This window comes from Varroa destructor, unplaced genomic scaffold (genome assembly GCF_002443255.2).
Source record: "Varroa destructor unplaced genomic scaffold, Vdes_3.0 BEIS01000002.1, whole genome shotgun sequence".
NCBI lineage: Eukaryota > Metazoa > Arthropoda > Arachnida > Mesostigmata > Varroidae > Varroa > Varroa destructor.
Genome location: NW_019211455.1, coordinates 46,998,137 through 47,023,528, shown reverse-complemented (window position 1 = coordinate 47,023,528; position 25,392 = coordinate 46,998,137). Strand labels below are relative to the sequence as shown.

The 25,392-nt window shown below is 39.9% G+C and overlaps 2 protein-coding genes across 6 annotated transcripts; one reads left to right on the top strand and one right to left on the bottom strand.

Annotated features, from left to right (window-relative positions):
- Positions 1 to 12: 12 nt before the first annotated feature.
- Positions 13 to 11,591, bottom strand: LOC111243661 (cyclin-dependent kinase 10-like). Of its 2 annotated transcripts, XM_086980537.1 has the most exons (11): positions 11,113 to 11,591; positions 8,857 to 9,125; positions 7,575 to 7,647; positions 5,494 to 5,580; positions 5,165 to 5,346; positions 4,464 to 4,569; positions 4,191 to 4,335; positions 2,651 to 2,774; positions 2,191 to 2,345; positions 1,737 to 1,789; positions 13 to 1,493 (listed from the first exon to the last, which is right to left on the bottom strand). In XM_086980537.1, the coding sequence occupies exons 2-11, from the start codon at positions 8,974 to 8,976 to the stop codon at positions 1,417 to 1,419; spliced, it is 1,122 nt and encodes a 373-aa protein (XP_086836663.1). In that variant the 5' UTR covers positions 8,977 to 9,125; positions 11,113 to 11,591; the 3' UTR covers positions 13 to 1,416. The 2 variants fall into 2 exon arrangements, with proteins under 2 accessions (XP_086836663.1, XP_086836664.1); XM_086980538.1 differs by lacking the exon at positions 1,737 to 1,789.
- A 64-nt stretch (positions 11,592 to 11,655) lies between these two features.
- LOC111243658 (protein kinase C-like 3) lies at positions 11,656 to 17,290 on the top strand. 4 transcript variants are annotated; one of them, XM_022789524.2, is made up of 7 exons: positions 11,659 to 11,793; positions 12,467 to 12,645; positions 12,900 to 13,134; positions 14,270 to 14,448; positions 14,920 to 15,139; positions 15,498 to 15,882; positions 16,294 to 17,290. In XM_022789524.2, exons 3-7 carry the CDS (start codon positions 12,975 to 12,977, stop codon positions 16,685 to 16,687), a joined length of 1,338 nt encoding a protein of 445 aa, XP_022645259.1. In that variant the 5' UTR covers positions 11,659 to 11,793; positions 12,467 to 12,645; positions 12,900 to 12,974; the 3' UTR covers positions 16,688 to 17,290. The 4 variants fall into 4 exon arrangements, with proteins under 4 accessions (XP_086836661.1, XP_022645259.1, XP_086836660.1 ...); XM_086980534.1 differs by having other exon boundaries at positions 14,198 to 14,448; XM_086980535.1 differs by lacking the exon at positions 12,467 to 12,645 and having other exon boundaries at positions 11,656 to 11,793; positions 14,198 to 14,448.
- The last annotated feature ends 8,102 nt before the right edge of the window (positions 17,291 to 25,392 follow it).

Here is a 25,392-nt window from a genome sequence, read left to right as displayed (position 1 = left end):
ACGTGCACGATCGTTATTTTCACGCAGTTTTATTTCTCTATAAGGTACATGCACTAACGCGGTCTACTGATAACATAAGCGCACTGCGAATAGGGAGATCGAATGACTGTCCCGTTACCGTATCGAACATTGTAGAAGTAAGTTTCTGCTACAAGCACAGCAACGTCTAGAATATAAGTAAATCGATAGAGAGACACTTGCGATCCTTTATCGCTTGACACCCCATCAACGATTCTACACACGCCAGCTTCATCGTCAAGTGTAATCCGGGTATCCAGTAAATAGGGAATCTTATTTTTCCTGTCTACACAATACAATTCACTTTTAAGAATATCTTCACTTCAGTAACCTAGTAGCCCTTGTCCAATTTTTCACTATTGGCCCTAAAGGTAATTTTTCTAAACATGCAAGAAGTATCTCATTGGACCATGCTAGTCATGTATATTGAACAAAGCGGGTAGTACGTTCCTTAACGCGTCATTGGTCTTTGAAGAAGTGTTGCTTGAGATCGTATTGTTATGAGACGATGATAGACAAAAATACATTACTTAACTGCAAACATTTTCTGGTTAACTCGATTGTTTGAAATGGGTTAGATAGATCGGGAATAGGAAAAGAGGTGACATACAATACAAGCTGATTTTCAGAAACGGTAGATAATTTTGTTTTTTACTTTCCGAAAAAATAGATCGCTCTACACAGACATGTTAGTTACTGATCCTAGGTAAAATGTTTCATATTGATTTCCTTACAAACGTGTCTTACACTTGCTCATTCGTGAAATCACATAATATCTTTTTCTTCCGATGACATATTATAGGTAAGCAACGTTTGTTGGAATTCTCTAGATGTTCGGGTGCTCTCGTAGCGAAGTCTGATACAGTCACAAAGGTTTTATCTTTTTAAACAAAGTTCTTGTTCCCAGGATACACAAGCAGGCTACGCGTACTGCTTCACAGTTCCAAGAGAGCTTGCTCCAACAACAACATGCGATCGGATCGATTAGGGGTATGTAGACATGATAAAGTAAATTCGCTCGTGAAAACTATTTAAAAAAGCAGAAAATTTTTCGTCAGCGTCGGCTAAAGCAGGATAGAGTTCTTCCACGCATTGATACCCTAATGATCTTCAATGGGTTCCTGAAGGCTTAGCAGTAGAAGAGTAGCGCTCGATGTTATCTAGAAACGACTGGTCTTGATGGTGTTGAGCTCACCTTTGAAAAGGATTTACTTGGCTAGTGACCTCATCAAACGGTAACAGCTAGTCTTGATATTTACAGATTTGGGCCGTATGCCCATTTAGCCACAGCCATTATTTCCGAGCAGCCGATGCTATTCATTTGTCGAGCAGAGTCCAATGTCGCTAAAAATTGCATTTTGGTCGTTTTACAGACGGTGATGTTTGCGAATGTGACCCCTAATCGGAACTAGTTTGAAGCAGACTCTTCCTTTCAAGATGTCGTCGGCCCAATGGAAGCTGGCTCGGTTCACATGCTGTGCGTGGGCGAAAGAATAGACGTTACAAAATTGCTCATTGGATTCATTGATACGTAAAAGGAGACCCAGAATTTTTTTTTATAAAATCTCTGCGCAGACCTATCGCCACGATACGATACAGCATAGAAAAATAGCGCCGTATATTGAAACTAATCCAGCAGAGGGAAAGACGGTACTCCGTTCATGTTTTTCTACGTAAAGTGGACCTAGCTTGACAAACGCCTGTTGTCGTGCACTCACCAAATGGCTCTTCTTTAAACCACGCACTTCGAAAACAGTCTGCGGCAAATGCTCTGTAAAGACCCATGGGGTTAAATGCTTTAACACCTATATATGCTGCTAGTGGCGAAAATTAGGATCTATTGGAAGAATTCTATCAGCACATGTGGATACGAAAAAGGACAAAATTTATTGAAACGTTCGTCGAACGTATGAGATTATATCGAAATGTACGCATCGAAACAAACGTGTCTTCCGTGCTAATTGCAGCCTAGAGTCCAGCCTATTAGCCCATGTCAAACAGGACGAAACACTTGATTGAATCCTAAAAGTGTGTGCCATCGGCTAGAATTAGTAGCGCGCTAACCTAGGTCCGGATAGGTTTGAAATTTCCATTTCAGCTAAGTCAGTTGGTATTTTGATTCAATGGACATCAGTTGCTGATGACGTAACCTAGCAATTCTACATGAATAACCTGTTTTCCGGTGCGTAGCATAATAAAGATGTAAGCAGTCTTATTCCAGCTGCGGAAAGCCAAGCGAAGTTACGGCGTAAATTATTTAGAGACGGCTTACGTCCGCTCTTGAGCCGCAATTGCACTCCCGACGCAGTAAAAATACTGGTGACACCCTGGGAAAGCAACGTTCGTTCTGTTTTTAGTAGATGCTGAATTGCGGACTTTTATTTCAGTACCTAAGTATCTCCACTGTTTATGGAGATTTGAAGGTAGGGCTAAACTGGCATGGCCATTGGCTATTTGAGTCGGCTAATTATACTTAAAAATGGAACGACCGTAATGTCACCCTCCGGCGTCGTTGCTACTGAGCGTCCTCTGATTGATCGTTTAAAAAGATATTTTCAACTGTGCCTATTTCGTTAGACTCGTATCAACTGGACATCATAGTGTTATTATAGTTACTAAAATTATAACGTACTGGCCACACATTTTCGTCAGGCGACCCAATAAGCTGGGTAATAAGCTCGATCTGCTGGAGCTCCGTTTTTCCAGGTAGAAGGGGCCGCTTCTGCAGGAGTTCGCCCATAATGCAACCGGCTGACCTGTTGTTTATATACACCATTCAATAGAAGCGCGTCACTAAAAAGAAATCTCTACTGTTGCAGTGGTTCATTTTTTTACTCTGCTTAAGCGTGCTACTAGAATACAATTCATTGTAACAATTTTTATAAAACGTAAGCGTATAACAACGGTTTTGATGAAAATACCTTTCGAAACGTTCTAGACCTAGGCGAAGGTCACAGGGACGGCAGGCCCTAGTATTAGTTGCCTATTGCCGCCTGATTTCGTTCTCTTGTTTCACTTTTGGTTTGGAAGATCGTATTTCGGTGGACTAGTATACTAGCCAATGTTTTCTACCAATTTAACGGAAACTTTAGAAAACGGATATAATTTATCCCAGAAGATACAGACACTTCAGATATTTTTCACAACAATATTTTTCAACACACTTTGACCCTTCACACTTTTTCAAACGAGTCGATAATGGCAATGATAAAGGCAAACAAGCCCGGTTACCCCCAGATCTTCGTTTGGAGAGACAGTGATTAGACTTGGTAATTAGTTAATCGATACGAATAGCACGGTTGATCCCGCCATGAATCAATCTTTGAGCACAACGACACTCGAAGAGCGTTATTCTTTTCCGTTTAGGGGTGACCTTTACCCTCAGGCGCCGGGGGCTCATTGAAACACAACTACGTTCTAGTTTGCGTAACGCGCGTCAGCGCAAAAGATATGCGATATTAGGCAAACAAAAATTTTGTGCTCATTAGATACCCGATGACCACATGATACTTCACAGCACACAGGCGACACCTTGCGCCTGCCGCAAGCAAAATTCGAATGAAAATAGAAACGATGAATAAGCACGAGCACGCCTTCGTATGATATCGCCAAACGGGCGTTTAGGGTCCACAGCTATAAGGCGTAAAACAAGAGATCGTCGCCGCAAACGTTTAATATGAGAGAAAATATCTTTACTAACTGATTCTGGCTTCGGAGAAATGGAGCCTAAAAATAAAAGTGTTTGTATAGATTAGATGAAAATCATCTTTTGTTTCCACTATATACTTGTGCGACAACGAAAAAGAGAAAGATTTACCTTGAAGCTCGCGTTTTATGATCTACGCAACAATGTATTGACACTAGTTGTTCAATGACCGCGTAGCTCAGCACGTGACAAACTATCGTTCAACGTTCTATAATAGTTGAAGGTCCTATGACGTATCATCAGTCGATTGTAAGAGGCTGGCGAAAAGCGGTCAGATTGTCAAAACTTTGACCCAGAAGTTTGGAGGCTTTCTAAGGTTGCTTCCATCTATATAATACAAAAGTTGCACTTACTCATAAATCAAATAGAGAATCTTCCTATTTATAATAGTCATGAAGGTAGCCTAGGAGTAAGTAAAAATACACAGCTTAATTGAATATGAGTTAATTGCAATATAACAGCATACCACATATCAACAGCAGTAGTATGTTGTGGGACCTGGAACAAGATTTCCGGCGGACGGTACCACAGTGTGACAACATCGTTAGGGGTCCAACATTTGTCTCTAAGGCAATCCTTCGATAATCCAAAGTCCGCGATTTTGACTTCACCTGATAAGAGGCAAACACCCATAGCAAGATTGGAATAACCTCAATTCGTTAAACTAAACAAATGAACAAAGAATAAATCGACCCATCTAAGTATTCTGTTCCTTTCTAATAAAGATCTATAGGCCAACCTGTATGGGATACGAGGACATTAGACGCTTTGAGATCGCGGTGCACGATTCCCAATGCGTGAAGGCTTTCTAGACCTCTAAAAAGCTGCCACATGATGCATTTCACCTGGAAATAGTTCATTTTAAAGGAACTGCTAATGAAGGAATATGTTTCCTGCGAACATGTTTTTATTAGGCTTTTATTTTGACTCATTATAAAACGATCGTGGTTTACCCTTTTTCCTCTGAATTAATTACGACATACAATTATAGTATAGATCAACAGCTGCGCAATTTTACGACCTTGTCGTTCCACCAGTTCTATAGAACGGAGTTACAGCGAGATAAAAGAAATGTCTAGCAGCATTACACTATGATAGGACTACCAGTATCTCGTTCTTGCGTTCCCTGTTTTCGCCATAAGGCCAAAAAAAAACCCTGAGTCTTTTTTTTACTGCTGGAAGTGCCTAAGCCCATGATAAATAGGAATCTCGCGCTATGTCTACCAGAGTGTCAGATATAATTTTTGAACGAAATTATGACTTTTCAGCGAATTTACGCTTCTTCAGCGCAGAAGCAATCGCCCAAAAAAAGCCTATTTCGAGAGATGTGCAAATATTCTTGTATTTATAAAGAGTATAAATAAAAACAAATTGTCAGCATTCGAAACTTAAACTTGTTGTTCAGAGCATACAGTTATAAACGAATTCAGGTTTTATTACCTGCGGTTCGCTGAGAGGCGTCTGAAGATTATCAACCATCTGGCCAAGATCTGTCAAACACTCTTCAAAGGAAACGAATATAGAGCTCGAACTGAGAACGAGGTTTCGTAGATGAAGAATATTTGGATGATGCAATCTAGCCAAACCAAGAATCTCTCGAACTCCAGAAATGAGAGTGTCTTCTACGACAAACCAAGAAGGCTGTGTTAGGTCAAATATCATAAGGATTTTTTTTAGATATCCAATATACACTTTATTTATATATATAATATTGTATCTACGTAACAATGATTAGCTACTAATGGAAACTAACGTCATGCGAGAAAAACCTCTAATTACTGCACCAGTTATATCGTGCGAATAGCAGATACGTTTCATAGCGATCACATCGCCGGTTTCCTTATCGCGCACTCGATCTGCAAAGATGCGTCACGTTACGAATGTGAAATTCCATGGCCAGGAGCAGGTATAACGCTTAATAAAAACCGCTGTATCTGTTTCTCGAGTGGCAGTGAATATTTATTTATGTTACTAGTTGTCCAAACAAATCGTACAATTACAGTAAAACGACGCCACATGCCTAACACAAATATATAATAAATTTAAAAATTCGATGAGAGTTTTGCATGGTCCATTTACGGACAGCACCGTATGATGCCGTAAAAATAATAGCTTTTTAGTATATTCTGAACTGAGTTAAATTAATCAGTACTTTTTTCTTATCATGCTGTACGTATTCGGCAGTGGGAGCAGTATACAGATCTTCTACGGCAAATGCCATGAAACGTAACCGGGCACGAATCTCTAATAATTGTATTATAATATCGCTATTATATCGATCAAAGTAGGAATGATCTTGTGTAACAAATAGCCCACTGCATGTCAGATTGCTTTTTACCAAAGGTCCCCTTGATCTAGCTAACTCGTTTCATTGCATTCGATTTTATCATAGAACCTTTGTTGCAGAGAAAACGTCATTTTCTCAAATGGGTTTACCACTAGGCGACACTCAGCCATTGCGTGCAAACATCCCGCGTGAAGAAAAAAGCCTTACCCAAATAGTATCAGAGACCAACTGTTCGCCCGCCTATAAAACGCACCCTCACTGTTATCCTCAGTCATGCAGCGATAGAAGCGTAGCCATTTATTTATGCTACACAACACCAATTCGAAATGTGAACTACGCAGTGGTTTAACGTTTCCTGCCGCATCATTCGGTATAATGACCATATACGACGATCCCTGTGTTGAAGACACAGCAAGCGTCTGTGCGTTTATTGGTAAAATACGTCCAACTTGTGTTTCCTTGTTTCTAATGCCCAATCTTTTACCTGATTTAAAGGTACAACTTCGCATGATTCGATGAAAATGTAAAAAATAGTTCAGCAAATAAGTGTCTCGAGTGGTAAGTTCAACGCGGTTACAATAGGTAAGCATTGCTTTAAACAGGTGGCGCCTCCTAGCACAAAACGAAGCGTTTTCGAAGCACAAAATACATGAAAACGAAAACCAATAATTAAGTAGCTGGTCTGGCGTGGAAATTTTACCCTAAAGAGATGATACGCAGGATGATAGGATAAAACGATAAATCCCTGTCATAGCTTAGTGGGTGACGTACTTGTCTGCTATGTTAGAGATACGTCGCGGTTTAATTTCGAAACCGAGCATAGACATATTTCACTTTGCGCTGGGAGTCGTCTGTCTGAAGGAATGCCCAAAGACTATGGCGCCGGACGTAAAACACGAAACAGAGAAAACAAAACGTGAACAGTGAACATCAGTTGACTAAAAAGAACCCGCACCGAAACGTTGGTTACAGAGCGAGTAATAGGTTAGGCATAATCTAGATATGCGAGTACATAGGCTACCAAACAGATTTATGGCTGGCATATATTTTCTAGGATCAAGGTAAACTTTTCTTGAACAACTAAATAATAGATGAAAAATGCTAAATTCGTTGCCACGATAAACGAATTATTTGATATTTTGGTATGACGATCTGGTTGCTACTTAAAACCTGACCAACGATGGAAGTACGGCACCTGTAATACGGCAAGCTGGAAAGACTTGGTATATCTGAAGCCTCAGAGCACAGATGTTCTTGAATATCGAAAATAACCCAATGTCTAACATGATCACCATAATACCTATATTATTTAGTATGCTTAGTATAGTCGGTGCTACCAATTAGCGTAACGCCCTTTACATCATGGAAGCAAATTGCAGACTGAATCACTTGCTAAATCAAAAGAGTACTTTAGCACCACAAATCCGTTTAAATAATTCATCTTTCCGATTTCTGAGCCCAAATACAAAGTCAATGTAAGTATATAGATACCTTTCAAGAAATCCAGTTTTTATCATATTCTAGTTAGCAGCTCTGAGAAAATATTCGAAATTTACTACTCACAAACCGCTCCGAAGCTTCCGTTACCGAGTTTACTTAGTTTCTCGTACTCCGCAGACGTTCGACATTTTTCCAGCTAAAATAGAGTAGGAATTGTTAAGGCAAATAGTTTCCGCGTGTAGCGCCATACGCTCTGCATTGATAAAGACATAACAGTCGATAGCCCCTTCACTTCATGTACTCGAGCAAGCATAATTCAATGCTAAAGGCTACATAAGCCACAAGGTCTAATTTTATGGATTTATAATTTATTTATTTAATGGATTCCATAGCGAAGGCAATTGTACTACACATTATATTAAGTTGGAAGGAAAGTTCTCACGTTCTAAAAATTCATTTGCACTTTTCGATACGTTCTGTAGTATGCATTTCGTCGAGGCTAGATGGTTGCCCAAACAGCCCGAGACATTTGCCGTAGGCGCGGTGACGGCGTCATCTCTTAGGGGTGTCTGCTAGGTTTGAAGACGGTATCCGGGACCTAGAGTATGCTCCTCGTTTTGGCCGGCCGTCTGACTTTGATGACGACCATCTAAAAGCTCCTTGGATAGAAGACTGCCCACAAATAACTCGGGAAATAGTCTAAAATATCGGCTGCAGCCCCATGACTGCCGTTAACCTCTTCGAGTGTGGTGGCTCTTCGAGTCATGGGTTTGTGCAAGAACTTGAAATTTCTGTACCCAATGAACTTGGATGAGTCCAACAGGGAATTACTATGCATCTTCACGTCTCATCCGGTATGCGTCACTGGCAATATTAAGCGGTGTCCATATGTGAACAAAAACCAGAGGCCGCAGCTGCTGAAAAAATACCTTCCTTCTGCGCCTTATGTCTCTATGAGTACGTTACTTTTTTTTCCCAAACCATATGTGAAGATAACTATTGATAATTACACACAGAAATATACAAGAAGTTGCTTGAATAATGACAGTTATTATTATCATTACTACTACAGCCAAAGGTAGCAAGGATGAATGAAAGCTACCTAAGCCTTGAGTCACCTGTCTTAAATCATGTTAAAATGTATATGACTAATTATATGCTCTATATACAACAGACTGTATGTCGAATCAAAATGAAGTGAAAGGATTGTAGAAAGTGCTTAGTTGGTTCCTATGCTAACTTACTACAAGAGTCGTAAAGCTTTATAGTACCAACATTCGTTTATATTGCAAAGTGTTTTTACTCCATTATGTGTGTATGTACCCTTCAAATAAATTCACTGCTTTCCCTGTTAGCGAACGTGAGTGCGTAAACACTTTGTTAGAAGACTTCGTATTGTGCTTACGACAGCTCGAGGAAGAGATTGGAGCAGTTTGATAGAAAGGGGATGATGGTTAGCAAGAAGTTCGGCAAATGACAGCGGAACGGAGAACTCCTCGTCAGAATCCAGGATTAGACGGGCCATAATGTTTTATAGTGCAAGACTTGCCGCCCGTTAGATCTAAAACGGATGAAGTCCTTTTTCTTGAAAGCGATTGAATTACTCCAGTGTTTCACTTACACTTCACCTCTACAACGATAAAAATGTCCAGAAGCGACTCTGTCCGGGACAACCTGAAAATAAGACCAGCTATTACATAAACATACATTCTAGGTAATATACAGCTTTTGCCTAAAATGCTTATTTTTTTTCCTGTACAGTCGTCTAATGTAGTATTATACCTATTTCGCAGGCCTGGCCTGTGATTCTAGGTAGTAAAAACACCATCTATCTATGTTTATCAAATCTGTTTTTCATTGATTTAAGCGCTTTTATCGATTGGCAAGATAATATGGATCATGTAAATAGATTGGTAATCGATATTATTATGTATCGAACGTAATATTGTTGATGATCTATTGGTTTTCACTAAGTTCGTTTTTATTGTCTGAATGTTGGGGGCAAAAGCGCTATGGAACGGCTGGGAATAATAGCACAATCTAGTTTCAGGACCGTCCCATGGGGCGTTACAATGTCGTACGTTGTTTGTTGTACTAACAATGGTCCGTTGTGAAAGCAAGGTTTTCATCCCTCAAAAATCATTGTAGCTAAATACATTGAAAATTATAGCAATGAACCCGGGTGACCATATTAAGATAGTTACGACCTTCCGCATCACTAAGAACCTAGGTCGCTCTCATTGTTTAGTTGTTGTACCACATGATCGGTGGATTTTCCATTGTGCTATAAATAAATGAATGGAATTTACATCTGCCTGAAATAAACTTGAACTTTATAGCAATGGCTAATTTTTTGGAGAATCAGGTGTCGATTCGAGTTATGTATATTAGATACTACATTACCTTATTAATACACATGTTGTGTACATGAATACGCACTGGAGGGCCAGCAAAGCCCTAAGTTTGAAGATTTTCGGGGCCCCCAGACGGACAGAATCACAGTGGACAAAACGTATCGACCATTTATTTTTAGCATTTTGCCTAGGTAAATATGGCATAAATTATTTGCCTTTTTTTAATATTTTACCCATTTTTTGGAATAACAAATGAAGGAGGGAGGGGGGAAGGAGAGAAGAACGATAATCAATTGCCAGCAGCTTTTGCATTTATTATTTCAACCAACTTTTGTCTGTCAGAGACCTGCCTTTCCTAATATGCAAATAGTAGCTAATTCTATTAATATAACGGTAATAGTATTTTGGCTTTACAGCATAGAAAAAACAGAACTGACGTTTTATCAAAACGTTCAAAGCTTAACTAGTAAGCTTTTATCTTGACTTTGGGACAACGTCGCGCGTTTATATAACACTTACGCCAGTCGGACCGAATTTGTTAGAGGATCTCTTCAAATCAAAATGTACATTAAAGAGATAAAAAAGAGATTGAGAATTTACTAGTTTATGCCAGTCGTGATTTATGGCTGAATCGTTGCTTTCACGTCGAACCCTTCGAAGAGGTGATTTCTGCCACGATATAAGGTGTGGATGACACCAGACAAATTCGTCCCCAAATCGGTCACGTAATTATGTAGCGGATCCCATCTCATTTCGAATTTATTCTTGTTAACATAATTAGAATACTGATTCACAGCTATTTAAAATAGTTAGGTATAGCGATACACGCATTGTTGATGTGAGTCCGTCTTGAGATATGCACTGGGACGATTTGAGCTAATTTAAAAGCCAATAAACTTCTCTACTTCAAAGTTATATCAGCAAGGAAACTGCGACGCAGCTATTACGATATCTTGTACGATATTCTGCACACACCACATATAGATCGACAAGTATATCGGTCACAAAAGCCCATTGATCTGATTGGTATTTCGATACACGCTACCGCTAAATGTATTTTACCCTATTCTTTTTTTGCTCTTATTTTGAGTTTAGTTAAGTAGTCCTTCAGATGAGTGATAGGTTTTTTTTTTAGCACGGAACAAACCGTGTGCCTACTCTCCGAAATTAGACCATCCCTCAATAGGCTTCGTTAAGTTTAATAGGTGCGAACGCCTTGCTACTGCACCATCGCTGAGGACGTCATCGTCTACATCATCGTCTTCTATGAGCAAATTTGCAATGACAAATGTGTAGTCAGTGCTTACCGTATTAGCTGGGTAATTTGGCGGAAACGCGATTTTCCTTGATGCGCGCTACGCCCACAATGGCACAAACAATGGCGCGGCACAAAAAGTCGAAGGAGGCACGATTTTTTTTCTTAAGCGTTCAAGTTCAACACTTTTACATTCCCAATATCCATGCAGAATGCTGCGTGAATCAGCAGCGCCGATAACTGTACTTCGTCTGGCAGTACCCCAACTAACTCACCTTAGTTAAAATGATTCTCTCCCGCTATATTTTTTTTGCTCGCTTCATCTAGGTATTTAGCACGGTCGTGATCAGTACTAGTCTAAGTCTTTGGTAATATCCCTTAGTTGATATATATATGTATGTATGTACTTGCAATGCTTCCCGTTAACGTTGCTCAAAGTCCGATGGGCAAATATGCTTGGTTTAGTTCCATTTGTGACCAGTGTGCTACTACTACTGCTTGATTTTCTTTTGCATTGTGTAACGACGTTTCAAGTGAAATGAACCAAATGCTATTTGGTGTCGGCTTTTTTCATGAGCGGCCGTCTCTGTAGACGTAGTGGAGGGCCTCAAGCGAAAGAAAGGTCGCGGACCCTCGTACACGGTTGCTGCAGACGTAGAATAGGAAATATCAAAAAGGAGCAACGACAGCTACACACTCTGGGTGCCGCGTGACGATCGTTCTATACCAGACCGTAAGAATAAAACGCCGTAGATTTTAGGGGTACTGCTTGCTAGTTCCTATTATAATTTAAATTATTTAGTATAAGAGGAAATACGGAAGAAGACTCAATGCTCTTGGAAGGTGACAGGTTGTCTCATAAAGTATTGCCGAATATTTACTATTTCCGTAGATAAAAGCAATTGAATATAACTGCCTTCGGCTGTGCAATCTGACGGCAGATGGAAATCAAAATGTTGGCTTTACACAGATCTATTCCGTCGATAGAGTTTGTGTTTCCGTTACGATTTCTAGCGCTGGCGAATCCTCACACTCGTGTTCAGCCTCGTTTTCCACTGTAGTTGTGCTATGACAGTGAATTTTATGAACGCTTATGCTGTTTATTCGACTAGTCTAAAATCTACGAGCCGTTGTGATTTCAATCGAGGTGCAATTGACTCCTTGCGCAGCCAGTGCCGGAATAGGAAAGGCTCAGTTGTTTAGCCGTAGAAGGGCTTTTCATTGGAAAAGCACTTGTTTTCAACCTAAGTTACCTCTTCAGCTTTGAAGTCTATTAGCACGCAGTCAAAGACGGATCATTTTCTTTGACTGGTTGGTATCCCGAATCAATCCATATGTAGAGCCAACTGATTAGTGCCAGGAAGAATCCAGGGTCTCACGAGTGTCCCATTGGCTGTTCTGTCTAGGTGACCTCAAACCTAATCCGGCAGGAATTCATGAGCACGTTTGGGGGGCGCTTAATTTTTGATTCTCTGCATTAAACTAAAAGCGCTCCAGACGAGTGATGTGTAGCCACACATCAATCTAAAGGGAAATGCCCGTCCTTCGGTCTCGCGCGCAAGACAGCTTAGGGAAATCCCCTGAGGTAATCAATCACCCTCGAAGGAACTCTTTTCGTGTCGCGCTCTACATTTTACGATGGCTTGCAAATAGACATGCGAGGCTAGTAGATAATTCAGTTATAAGCGAGCTATTTACAACGATGTGAAATCATTTCACTTTCTAGACTACGACGATAACGGAGTGAATAGAGAGAGGTTAAATCATCTTGAAAGTCTGACGTGGTGATCACTTGAGTCAAATATCTAAATTGGTTTTTCGGCGTATGCTTAACCGCAGGGCAGACGACATCCGCGCGGAAAAGAAACAACACCGATTGGCCGCGATAATTGACGTTCAGAAGCGATAGGTGTAATGGTAGCCATTGAGCCTACCGATATCGAGCTAAGACTTCCAGCCCACACTAGGAAAATTCGCAAGAGTGTTTTTCCAAGCTGTGAGGGTGATCATATAGTGAAACAACGTAGAAAACACGAGTCGGAACGACAAAACCGTTCGAAGCGCACCAGCTCAAGTGAGTGCAACAATAACAAATCTACTACCGAACGTACACTTTAACTATAGTTTGAAACGGCACCGAGTTCCATGTTAAAGGGCGAATTAGATACACAGGTATATATATATATACTAGTTCATTTGTCTTATGTGCATGTACTGAAATATATGCTCATAGGACAAATGAATCTATACCTAGTTTCGCGCGTTGACTTCGTACTAATGGAAGGTAATTAAGCAAATAGGACGTATGATGTTTTAAGCATCGAAAGGAAAAGACCACAGCAGAGATTGAGCAGAATATTGCCAAAGCCGTAGCGACCTTGCAACGATAATTTAATTCAATGAAATTCGACAAGCCTCCAATTCGATGCTGCTATTAGAAATAGATAAAAGATTTGCTTGTAGTGTAAACATTCAAGCAGGTTCGGTGCCATTTTACCGCACGATACTGGTAAATGGTAACACGAAGCTTTTTTTTTGAAGAACTTTTCAGCTTAAGGAGCCTGGTAGATGTTTATATTTATGCCGGGGCACTTATTTTTGTTAATATGTGTATTGTTGGTTTGAATAGTTGAGAAATAGGAAAGTTGAGCCAGCTTTTCTAAATTTAGGTTCCGGTAAAAGATTGAGAATCTTTTACCGGAACCTAAATACGTGTACGAAACGCATGCAATAGGACAATCGCCTGAGTAGTTAGGTGCATTTTTTATTTCATGTATACACAATTGAGGTTAAGCTAAAATCAGTAAGTATCAAAAAACCGAGTAATGCAAATTTTTGTAAGTGGCCATTAAAGAAAATAGGTTTTCCTTGATATGATCTTCATTTTCAGCGCAACGTCTAAGACAAATGTCTTAATAAGCAGGTCAAAAATCCGACATTTGTAGTTCATAGCCGACAAAGATAGAATTGTTCTTACTCCAGCGATGGGTAACCGAACGACGATGGAAACTGAACTCATACAGCATAGATCTAGGACCTCAAATACCCAAATTTGCTTCGTAGGACATAACAGACCGCGTACTGTTAGAACCTCGGCAAATCAAATTTTCCCTGTCGGCTGTGATTGTTTTCAATAGAACGCCACATTGAGAAAGCTGCTAGGGCTAATCAGACGAAAATAGTCCCAACAGAAGAACTTCTATCCCCAGAGGCGGTACCGCATGAAGGGCCTATTCGGATCCCGAAAGTGGGCACCCTTGTACCAGACTCATTTTGGGCGAATCCCCTCTGCAAAAAAGCGTGCGTTTTTAAAGTCTGCAACGCGATCCAGGTTCGCGAAGCCATTGGCCAGGGCTCGTTTGGCACAGTGTTCAAAATCACCGTAGGAGTAAGTATCATTGGCAGTTTACTAGGACTACGAAAGTCTGAGCGAACCGAGGTGGTCTTTATCACCACTGTTTAACACCAAGGAGTTTACAACAATATATTTACTACAACAAATATTTACTGGATCGGTAACCGATGAGGAACTTTTTCTCTAGTTCCTCAGGTTTTATTAATGAATCAATACTTTGTGAAGCACTTCAGGTTTACTATCTCCGTTCTAACAAATTGTAACTAATAAGACCTAGTTGGTTCTGTACACTAACCGTTTATTTTAGGGATGGCCCACTATATGCTAATCTAGCCCATTCCAGGTGGTTTTCAGCGAAATGATAACTGTGTCGGGAGTTGCCGGTGATCCTGGGTGGCATCGTACGTAGATACTACACAGGCATGTTTGCTAGGCTATTCCTTCTTTCTTGAACTCAATGCACGGCTCTTAATGTCCGTTCAATTTAATATCATTCTATTGTAGAAGGATGTGGCAGCGTTGAAGTGTGTTCAGAAATCCGCGCAATCACAAGACCAACTTAAAGAACTTGACAAAGTTAAATGCGAGTTTAGCGTATGGCGTGCAGTGTCCGAGCATCCGAACGTTATCAGCTTGATTGCGTTTCTACAGACTGATAAAAATTGGTGTTTCGTTATGGAATTTGCGCCACTTGGAAGTCTCAGTCGCTACCTGAAGGACACCGGTACCGTAGCCAAAGTGTAACTTCCACAGAGCACTGTAACTTACCAATCCATTTAACATACCGGATTATATTTATCCCTGACACGAATAGAACTAAGCCTGAACTATCATTCTTCAATCTAGTCTGTCGTCGTTTATACATAGAATTGTTTCTGTTTCTATACTATACAATAACTAGTTTTTGTTTGTTCTAGCTGAGATAGTAGGGAAACGATGACCTAACAATAACAATAAAAAATAATAAAATAAAGATATTTTTCAATTGTAAAATGAACTCGTTCTGGTAAAAGTATTCAGCCACTACTTACATTTAAGCAAGCTCTGTTTCTACATAATTTGTATCTGCCTCTTGTTACTAGTTGGAGGTCCGCTTGAAATCGATCAATCTCGTCGATTGGCTGGTCAGCTTGCCCACGCAATCTACTGCGTCCACCAAATGGGTTTCCTGCATCGTGACATTAGCTGTTCGAATGTCCTACTTGTAAAGGCTTCTGATCATCCTACCCTGCTTGACGCAAAGTTGACCGATTTCGGCCTGAGTATGAAAGGCCATTCTTCATCCAATCGCTGCGGATCGCTGGCGTACATGTCACCAGAGGTTTTGGAGCGAACGACTTACAGTTCGGATGCGGACTGGTGGTCATATGGAATTGTTGTTTACTGTATGTTCGTTGGGAGAACCCCACTGTCGGTATTCGCGAGAAAGGAACACATTGAGCTCAGCTCACTGTCTCGAGGGATGAGGTATTTAATCGGTTCTATACTTCGTGAGGAGCTTTGTCCATGAAATGATGACACTGAAAGAAAAAGAACTCATTGTCACAGGTGTCGAGACGTGGGTTGAATTATGATTACCTGAATGGCGCATGTGTATGCTTATTGCATGCCTGTTGACTAAGAACCATAGGCACGACGCTGATCTTTTTTTTTGCTACTTATTTTTTAATGGGTGTTGACCTAACGCACTTATGCATCATTCGGAGCATTTGCATCCGTACTCCCACGTAATCCCCCATTAAATGTGAGACTCACATTCATGTTGCTAAGAGAACACCTATTGAATCCGGGTAAGCGTTGGCACCTCTGGTTCACTTAGACAAAATTCAACTTACAAGTTTCCGGTATTCTTGTGTTCGTAACTTTCGGCGCGTACAGGTATGAACTGGCGAAGACTGTCACAATTCACATAAGCCGTCAACTGACGGCGGAACAACGGGCATTTCTCATCGATGTCCTTCAGGACAACCCCGCGGATCGCCTAGGCGTATGGCGTTTCTCCTATCCGGACGGAACCGTTAGCGATTCACTAGAACCGCTTCGTCAGCACAAGTTCTTAGCCGGTTTTAACTGGTCAGCTCTTACGCCTGTTGAAATAAAACTTAAACAACAACAACAGCTTCAAGGTGGGCACAGTGGTCCCCTCGATTCGAAAGAAGATATACGAGAGTTGGTCTTACCAAATATTTCGAGGCGATCACGGCGAGCTAAGGCTGAATTGTGCGCCACGGATACAATTCTCACGGTGGACAGTAGCAGCAGTTCTGTTTAGCGACGTGGATATCCGTAGAATGTGGTTCTATCATAATTAACCAGCGCTAAGCTGGCTCCCTGGATGGACTTCCAGGTATGCGACTTCTACAGTATTGCACAGAGATCGATGGATTTTAACTCAGTTTTCGCATCACGACACGGGTAGACATCATCTGGTGCGTCGACCTAAAAGCGCATTGTTCATCATTACGAATCGCCACGACGTCCCGGCTACGATTAGCCTACTTAGCGCCTGTCGAGATGAAGAAGGACAGCATAAATTGTTATTTGACGCTTGGGATCTCCGAGACATCTGAGAGCCAAATTCCTTCGCGATTCGGTCCGAACCATCATTCACTCACTCGAATGGTCGGAAGACAGAAGCGAGTTGCAAGGTGGGGTACGCTCGTTGATATCAGTCTCTATTGGATTCTATATTCAGTTCACATATACACAAAATGGAAAAGGTACGTACTTGTTTCGGCGTAGCAAGCTGGACAAGGTCAACATGGTTTCTTTTTTACCTACAGATACACACACAAGCAGACGCCTTGACATCTTCACAACATAGATTGTAAATTCCAAAATACTTATTATTAAATAACACTAACGAAGCTTTAAATGGTATGTGTCTTAAATTCGCATGTTTGAGAACTAGCACTATTTAGTGCTACTATCATTAGCGTCACTTCGATCTGAGCTAATCTATACCGATAATTGATGTCATTTAACCGAAGTAGTTTAGGTGACCTTATAGGTTACCTATATATAGCCTAGGTGAAACCGTATAGAATTGCAGTATGTCCCCAATGCGATCTAACCGTGTGACGCGCTGTCTGAATAAGTTTGCTTTATTATATATTCGTCTATTCGATCCGTAACGAACTTTTCGAAAATGAAACGATACCATATTGTCACGCTGAAGCGAACCTCCTTCCAATCGAGATAGTATGGATATGGCTGCAAACGATTAACAATCTTCTTTCAGTGTTGATTACGCTGTGTTTGGCGATGGTTATTTCAATGAGGATACGGTTATCTTATTATATAATAAGGCATTGTAGTAATGTAGGCATCTGGACACAGTCCACCTGCAATTGCTAAAAGGTAAGTAGCGTTTCTGAACGAGTAAATAAACTAGCATGTTCCCTCTGTCTTTGTTCAGCTTTTATCGTCTAACGAAACAAGCATAGGGCATTTGAATTAGGAACAAATTGGTGAGAGGAGCTGCATACGTGAACGGATACGCGTTCCAGCCAGCTCATTGATTGAACAGATTTCCATGACACTCCACTAATGGACATAATGCTGACATGTAAGCCTATCAATTAACGTACGTCTGTAGAACGGGCATAATAAATATGGATAGAATGCTCTGTCTATATCACGTGTCATATATGATCTATCTATATAATATCCACTCAGGCTAATTAAAGCAACTCTCAAAACGTATGTTCAGTATCGCTAGAAGGCATTGCTTTAAAGAGTTCAATTGCTGAAAAAGACAAGTCGTAATGAACTCGTAGAACATCAGTCTCTCAGTGGCTCGCTGAATCCTCTAAAGGCCTTGCTCATTCACACGTTAGAACGCGTTTTCCTCAACTACTAGTAGAGATGCAGGGCTAGTCACGCTGTTTTGCAGACGGACACCGTAGCGTAGGGTACCCGTCTTCCTATATTTAGGCCTCGGGATTAGGCCGCAAAGGGTTGATATCCGAAATAGATGACTGTTATCAAAGATGGTCCTATCTGTCTAAGGTTAATGAGGCCGTCGTCCCAACCAAGCTGAAAGATAGTTTAATTAGGACCGCCGCCGCAATTTCGGTTTCGCCTCACATTCAGTGGATACATGAAAACATGAAGATGCTCAATGTATTTTACATAGCCTTATGTGCACGGTAGGGTATTAGCATGGTAGGATTCACTATACGTAACTTTGTCTGCTGAAAGCTTTTTTTCTGTAACTCAACTCCTGATGTGTTTTCGTGGCGAGGTATAGTTATCCTGCTTCGGTGTTTCATCGGTAATTTTTCAGTTTTGATGTTATACTGGCTCTTAGGTGTCGTGAACAATATTGGGTTATAGATTCACTGTATATAATTGTTTTACTTTTTTACTATCAATTCTTGTATATTTGATGTCGTGTTGAGCGCACTGTAGACTTTCGACTCTGAGAGGACTCCTTTCGAGTTGAAGGACGAACGTTCCGGGTGAAAAAACAAAGCGCAATTTAGACGCGTTCTGTACTATGCATTTTGTCGAGGCCAAAATGCTGCTGAAACAACCTGGGGGACATTTGCTTGGTACGGTAAAGACAAAGATGAGTAGTTTGCAAGGTATGGGAATGGTGTGTGGGATCAAGAGGATGCCTCTCGCTCTGGCCGGCCGGCTGAGTCTTTTGCGCTTTTTTGCATGTTTGCAGTAAATTGTGACCCGCGATGGAAAATGGTATATGCATGTTAACATGCTGCAGAAATTTTGAACGGGTGGTTCTAGGAGAAAAGGCAAGGCCTAGGGTCTATCCAAATCTTAAAGTAGAATAGGTCTTAGTTCGATTGCTAAGGTCCAATTTCTTGCGGATTATTTTCTGAAAGCTGACAATTGGTAGGCATGTTTAGTTCAGTTGTTGTTTGATTCATCACTGGTGGCAGTGAGGTTATTCAAGAGAAAATAATGTCCACTTATGGCAATGCGAGACCATCGTAAGCGCCTGGGTTTTGAACAGGAAGTTTTACTACACTGTCCACACTTTCCGGACTATGCGCCGACCAATTTCCACATTTTCTGTTCACTGGATAGTCAGCTTTGCGGCCTTGTGTTTGATACGAATCAAAGGAAGCACAATGTGGGTGGTCAATTTTGAAATTAAACCCGCGACATTTTAAGCAGACGGAATCCATAATTTGGTTACAAAAGGTGAAGTTGTAAACAATGACGTACTATACATAACTTAGAAATATCGCAAGAATAACAAATAATGCATTTTCTATTTAGCTAACAAACGGGCGAGATCTTTTTCAGATTCATGTTTAAAAAAAACTGTGATATTCTTGTAATTGCGAATTCAACTCACAAGAAATGACCGCAAATTATCCTACCGTTAATTCTCAAAAAGAGATGTGGCAGATAATAGCAAATTTACTCAGCACTTGTTTTTAAGTATGTGATTGACGTATGGGATAGTGATCCTCCAGTGTCGTATGATGTTTCCTTTGTAACATAATAGTTATGATATGGCGTTTCTGTTTCCACGTCTTCTTTATGAAAAGCACCCTTTGGATAGCAAGCAGTTTTCCATAACATACTCGGCAATTAGCCTTGGTACAATCCCAGTTCTTGTTCAATGAGTCGATGTCCCCTCTCCACTGGCTGCAGCATCACTGGGGTAATCATACTTTATATCCAATGTTTGTCTTTATCGAATACTCGAAGATATAGATGTGAAATGATGAACGTGATTGGTAGCAGAGGCAGACTTGATGATCAGCTATGCAAGAGAGGACATTTCTGCTCGTAGGCTCTAGGTAAAACAAAAGCTTTCACTACCTAAACGGGAGCTAAGTTACGCTAAAAATAGTTATACGAATTCTCTATTTTACTTCGGAGTCGTCTCCTTTAATCCCCGGAATTATCCGAAACAAATATTCTATAGACATTAGGAATTCAGATCACACTGCCATTTCAACGTTTATCCCGTTCTTATTAAATATGCAAGCTTGTCTACCTGACTTTGACCGATAACTTATTTAGGTATGACGACGTATTCGTCTTGTTTAGACGTATTTAATAAGCAAACCTTTACTTTTCTCTTGATACACTTCGCTTAGAGCTTTCTGATATCAATGCAGGATTTAACAAGGATAACTTTAAAACACAGCAACATTTTTACAGTTTCTTTGCCTGTTCATAACGTGCCCGGCAGAGAAATTAGCTCGCTAACGATGATGTTAACTGTAACGTAATTTAAGTTATTGGGAGAGTTGCTGAACGGTTGATACGGATTTTATGGATAAAAAAATCCAATAAACTAAATAGCGGCCATCAGACATCTAAGCTCTTCTAATACAGAAAAAATTTCGAATATTCGTCGTCTATGATTTTGTTTAGCCGTCTTATTTGAAACCGTAGCACGTAATACATTCGGCGTGGGACGTTTTTTCTTGGCATTGTTAAGTAATTTTTCGTCAGTTCCATTCTCGATTTGAAGAATCAGGTTTTCCCTCTATTTTCCTAGCTCCTAGGAAACAAGCCAATATGATTAATGCTACGAATTGTCTTGAAGTTATAGGTACATAAATACATCATTTTTAAGCGACTTGTCCCTGCAATAAAGCATCTTGTTGCATCAGTTGAAGATTTGACCAGTAATGGAAAGGACATCTTTAAGTATTTATGAAACAGAAGCTGAGACATTTCTTAGCAAATATACCTGCAAATGACCTACTTTGCCGAAGAACAACCTTCAGCACACCCAAAAAAATTGTGCTCTATAAATTTAATTTTTCTTAATTAATGTAGATGTAAATTGATATTTTTGAATAGGTACTACGAATGTCCCCGATAACTATAGTTCAGTTAAAAAAAAGAACCAGCAACAAGTACTTGACTCAACGACTGGTAAGAAAATAGAATTAACGTCGTCGCGTACTTGGAAGATTGTCTATTTTTCAGTTCTCTATTCCAGGTAACTGTCTGGTCACGAGCAAAAGAACGTCTTTGGTCGAAAATTGAACAAAAGCTCATTCTGTCTCGATGCCAGTTTAAAAAAGTGTTCACGCAAAAATGAACATAAGTCGCAAGCTGTACCCAAGTGAGCCAAGTGATATGAGAAGACGCAAAAAATCAATAATAAAGTTACGCTTTAACTGTAAAGAACATGGAAAAAGATTTCCAAAGTAATACATGCTCATTTGCAAAGCAGAGAAATCGTTTTGATGCTCGGTTTGCGGGAGATAGTTTTTGCGGACTAACAGGTCAAAAATCCATGAAACTGTCCACTGCTCACAGTAGCAAAGGCTTAATCGAATGCACACGTTGCGACAAGTTGTTTTTGGAGAATTGTGACATGAAGATCCGTGCAAAATGTCATCATAGTCAGCTGTGATGAATGAAGCATTTAGGTCGGATTTCGGTGCGATGACGGTAGGTTTGAACTGAAGCTGAGTCAAGCACCGAAAACATTTTTAACATCTTCGCGGAGTTAACATAGGCAAGCTCGTGCTAGAAACGACGATTTAGGCCCAATATGTGGAACAATATGAGCACTAAATCAAATTGCTGGTATAAAGGATTAAGTTTATTTATTGCAAATTTTTTTTCCTAAGATTTGTCTCACTCTGGAGGAAGCTATCATTTTCTAGAATAAGTATTGTGAAGTCTATTTTGTGCTTTTTTGTTTTCTTTTCATTGCAATGCATGTCTAGGGCTGAGCATTATACATTGGTCTCCACCAGGAGTCGACCACGTTCGTTTTTCAAGGTGATAAGATTAACCTGAATGACAGTGCAGAAAGCAATTGCATCAATACAAAAGCTGACTGTTGAAAATAGGTCCTGGGCTCTTTTTTATTGCGTAAGGCGGGCGTAGTCATTTACGTTGCGATTTAAAATAATAAGGACCTTAGCAAACTGTTATATTAACGAAATGCGGTGCTTCGAGCTTCAGCGGCACAAGAAATTAGTGTTGTCGAAAAATCGAACAGAAGAAAGTTGCTCTAAGGAACCCTGGCAACGAACGACTTACACACAGTGGCATAACAGCATACCGCGGGAGTGCTGCCTTAGGGGGGCTTGCTTTTATGTAAATCTTTTGTGCTAGATTATCATACTTTTCAAAGTCGTGCATTCTTTCATGATTTATTTGCTGCTTTCATACACCCAATAAAAAAAACTGTGCAAATTGGTTAGCTTTTCTCACTAGACTTGCGTTGTGTCTTAAGCTAAACCGGCGAAAATACAAGTCCGGCAATCAACTTGCCAACTACGCAATATAGAGACGGCTTTGACGAAAATTTTTGCAAGTACACTTATATAGTTCATAAATACATAAAGGACTCATAACTTTACTATATCGACGAGTATCTCTGAAACGGAGGTACAGCGACTCTTTTGACCGGCTGGCTGGACCTGTTTCTTGTGCGTAGTAATCGACCACAGCAGAGCCGGCGAACCTTTCAAATAATTATGATGGAAATTATTGAATCGAAGTAACAATCCAGTGTTGCCCATGCCACAAATACTGGAGTTTTTCTGTTCGATACGGATATTCATGTATATGTTTAGTGCGTTAGAACGATGTAAAGACGACCACACAACAGGCCTTAACAAAATGGAAAAGGACATTATTGAAACAGATGTTTGTGACAGTTTAAAACAGATTGACGATAGCCTCTCTCTGCTAACCTGTAGTTCCCTCAATAACATTCGGTGCAATAGGCTACTACTGGACGTATAATCAAATCACTTTCAAAAATGTTTTGTCATAACTCCAAAACATAACGAAATATTAGCGCTTCCTAAATCTGATCAGCACGGCACATAGAACCTTGAATTTCAAACTGTATGTTTTATTTCGAAATAGAACGCAGTCTGAATATAGAAACCAGCTAATACGACACGAAGTTAGTTAACTTCGTATCGTAATTAATTTCTTGTATATGATATTAGTATGAGTACTGACAGTCTATTAAATCTGTTTAAGCTATGCAAGTGCTTCAGAACTGGCAAACTATGATTAATACGAACACTACATCCGTTGGCTAAAAAGATCAGCTTTTAGCAGCAAACAAATAGATCAATATGTTCCAATAGCCTTGCACCTCATAATTAAATCGACCGGACCTGTGCACCTAATTACAATTAATACTTTATAATAATAATAATTAATAAAAATAAAACTTGAGCAGTTGATTTGAATTTCATTGGTCTATTACTTTGTAAGGGAGATTTTCTTACATTTTAGAGGTTTTCGTATACCTTACTTTCAATAGAGGGCTTGGCCAATGGTGATTTCTAATTTGACATGTTCGTGACTCCACCACGTGGGCGATTCTGATAACATGTTACAGCTCATTTCTTCACTCTTCCTCGTAGGTCTCAACGAATAGGCGCAACACCTTCAACCGAGGTGGCCCAGTCTGGGACTGACGGATCGACGAAGTAAAGTCACTCTGTCAGATTTCATAAATACTCATTCGAAAGAAACCTTGCAAAGTTTTTTGGTGCAAAATTGTCCTGGTTACCTTTAACGTTACTTCTAGAAGTCCTTACTGGAATATTGCTATTATTACATTTCGTACATGTAATCATTAGTTTTCAACTTCAGGTCTCTGTGAATATATTCGAATGAATACACCGGTAAATGCAGGAATTAACGAGTAGTATTTTTTGCTGGAAACTGAGATTTTAAATAATAAATCTCTTGATAGTACTGAATGTGTACTAACGAACCAGTTGTGTAATCGATTCTCGTATTTGGACGTAATGGACGAAGTAAAAATTGTCGTATTAGAAAGGGTGCAAAATAAATGGTTTTATGATAGTTTGATTATGCCGTTGTTGTGGACTTGAAATTAGGGCGAAAAAACTGCTCCGATTAGTTTAAATGGGTTATTTTTCTTTATCCAATCTGAGTCCAGGCAGATCTCTGAGATGGCCTATTATTAAATTTAGTAATGAAGGTAGTTTCACCAGGTGACTCCAGTGATGTTTTTTGTCGGATCCATAGCTGAAACCTTGGGTGGACCCATGCAACACCATATTCGATCTATTAGTCAATAAAAATTTTTGATTCAAGCTAAAGGACTGAATATGTTTCCGTGATTTTTGGTAAAGTGTTTGCTTACTAAACTTAAGGGCGCATAGGAACTTAGCTTTAAGCCCTGGTTTAAGGTCACACAGTTCGTTTAGTTCTAGCAGGCACCAGCTGTCTCAAGATCAATCCCGATCAAAGCTTGATCATTTTTTTGAGGAATACCAAATTTATGCGAAAATACTCTACTCAGATGGGTAAGCGTCTCTATTTCTTTTACAAATTATATTCATTTTAGCCTGTTTTAAAATATTTTTAATAAATTTCATTTGTTCGGTTAAAGTCTACAAAAACATGTGTTACTTTTCACAAATAGTGTTGTACTACAAATGGGCTTGTTTCGACTTTTACGACACTTTTGTTGCATAAAGGTAGCTGGACTTGGTCCACAACAGAATATATGTAAAATGAGAATCAGCAGTGAGAAATTATTTGGGGAATGTTACTGAATGCTTTTTTTCTCCATTTAGTTTTACAGCGCCTATCTTGCTCTTGTAGTCACGATTGCATGTAAAAAAGGCCGACCCTCGTTTTTTAATGCAGGCTGCACCTAGTATTTGGTGAGGCACTCAAACATCCGAAAATATATCGTGTCGTGTATACAGATGGATCTGAAAAGTTTCTATCAATGCAACAAGTAGACTTTTACTATCATATGATATAGACTTCCATCTCTAAGTGCCATTATTACGGGTTGCGTAAACCTTTTTAACTTCCCGAATCGCAACTAATTGCGGATCTTAAGGTTCCTTTTTGCAGAATGAAACACTTTTGAGCTTTGCGACTGATAAGTGCTGAAGGCTCACACACACAGTATGTTCCTTGCGCAGTCTATGCCAACTTATTCTTTTTCCAGAAAAATAAAAAGGATAATATGCCCAAAATTCTTGTTCTAGCCTTTTTCTTTTTTTCGTA

Bases quoted from the DNA above. Each gene is read 5' to 3' on its own strand.
- LOC111243661 (XM_086980537.1), bottom strand. From the start codon at position 8,976: ATGGCCCGTCTAATCCTGGATTCTGACGAGGAGTTCTCCGTTCCGCTG. The intron at 5,581-7,574 runs GTGAGTAGTAAA...GCATCTTTGCAG, and splicing joins CGGAAGCTTCGGAGCGGTTT to ATCGAGTGCGCGATAAGGAA. The intron at 1,790-2,190 runs GTTATTCATGTA...GGGTCTTTACAG, and splicing joins TGCTACGCACCGGAAAACAG to AGCATTTGCCGCAGACTGTT.
- LOC111243658 (XM_086980535.1), top strand. From the start codon at position 12,975: ATGGTAGCCATTGAGCCTACCGATATCGAGCTAAGACTTCCAGCCCAC. The intron at 13,135-14,197 runs GTGAGTGCAACA...TGTTTTCAATAG, and splicing joins TTCGAAGCGCACCAGCTCAA to AACGCCACATTGAGAAAGCT. The intron at 14,449-14,919 runs GTAAGTATCATT...ATTCTATTGTAG, and splicing joins TGTTCAAAATCACCGTAGGA to AAGGATGTGGCAGCGTTGAA.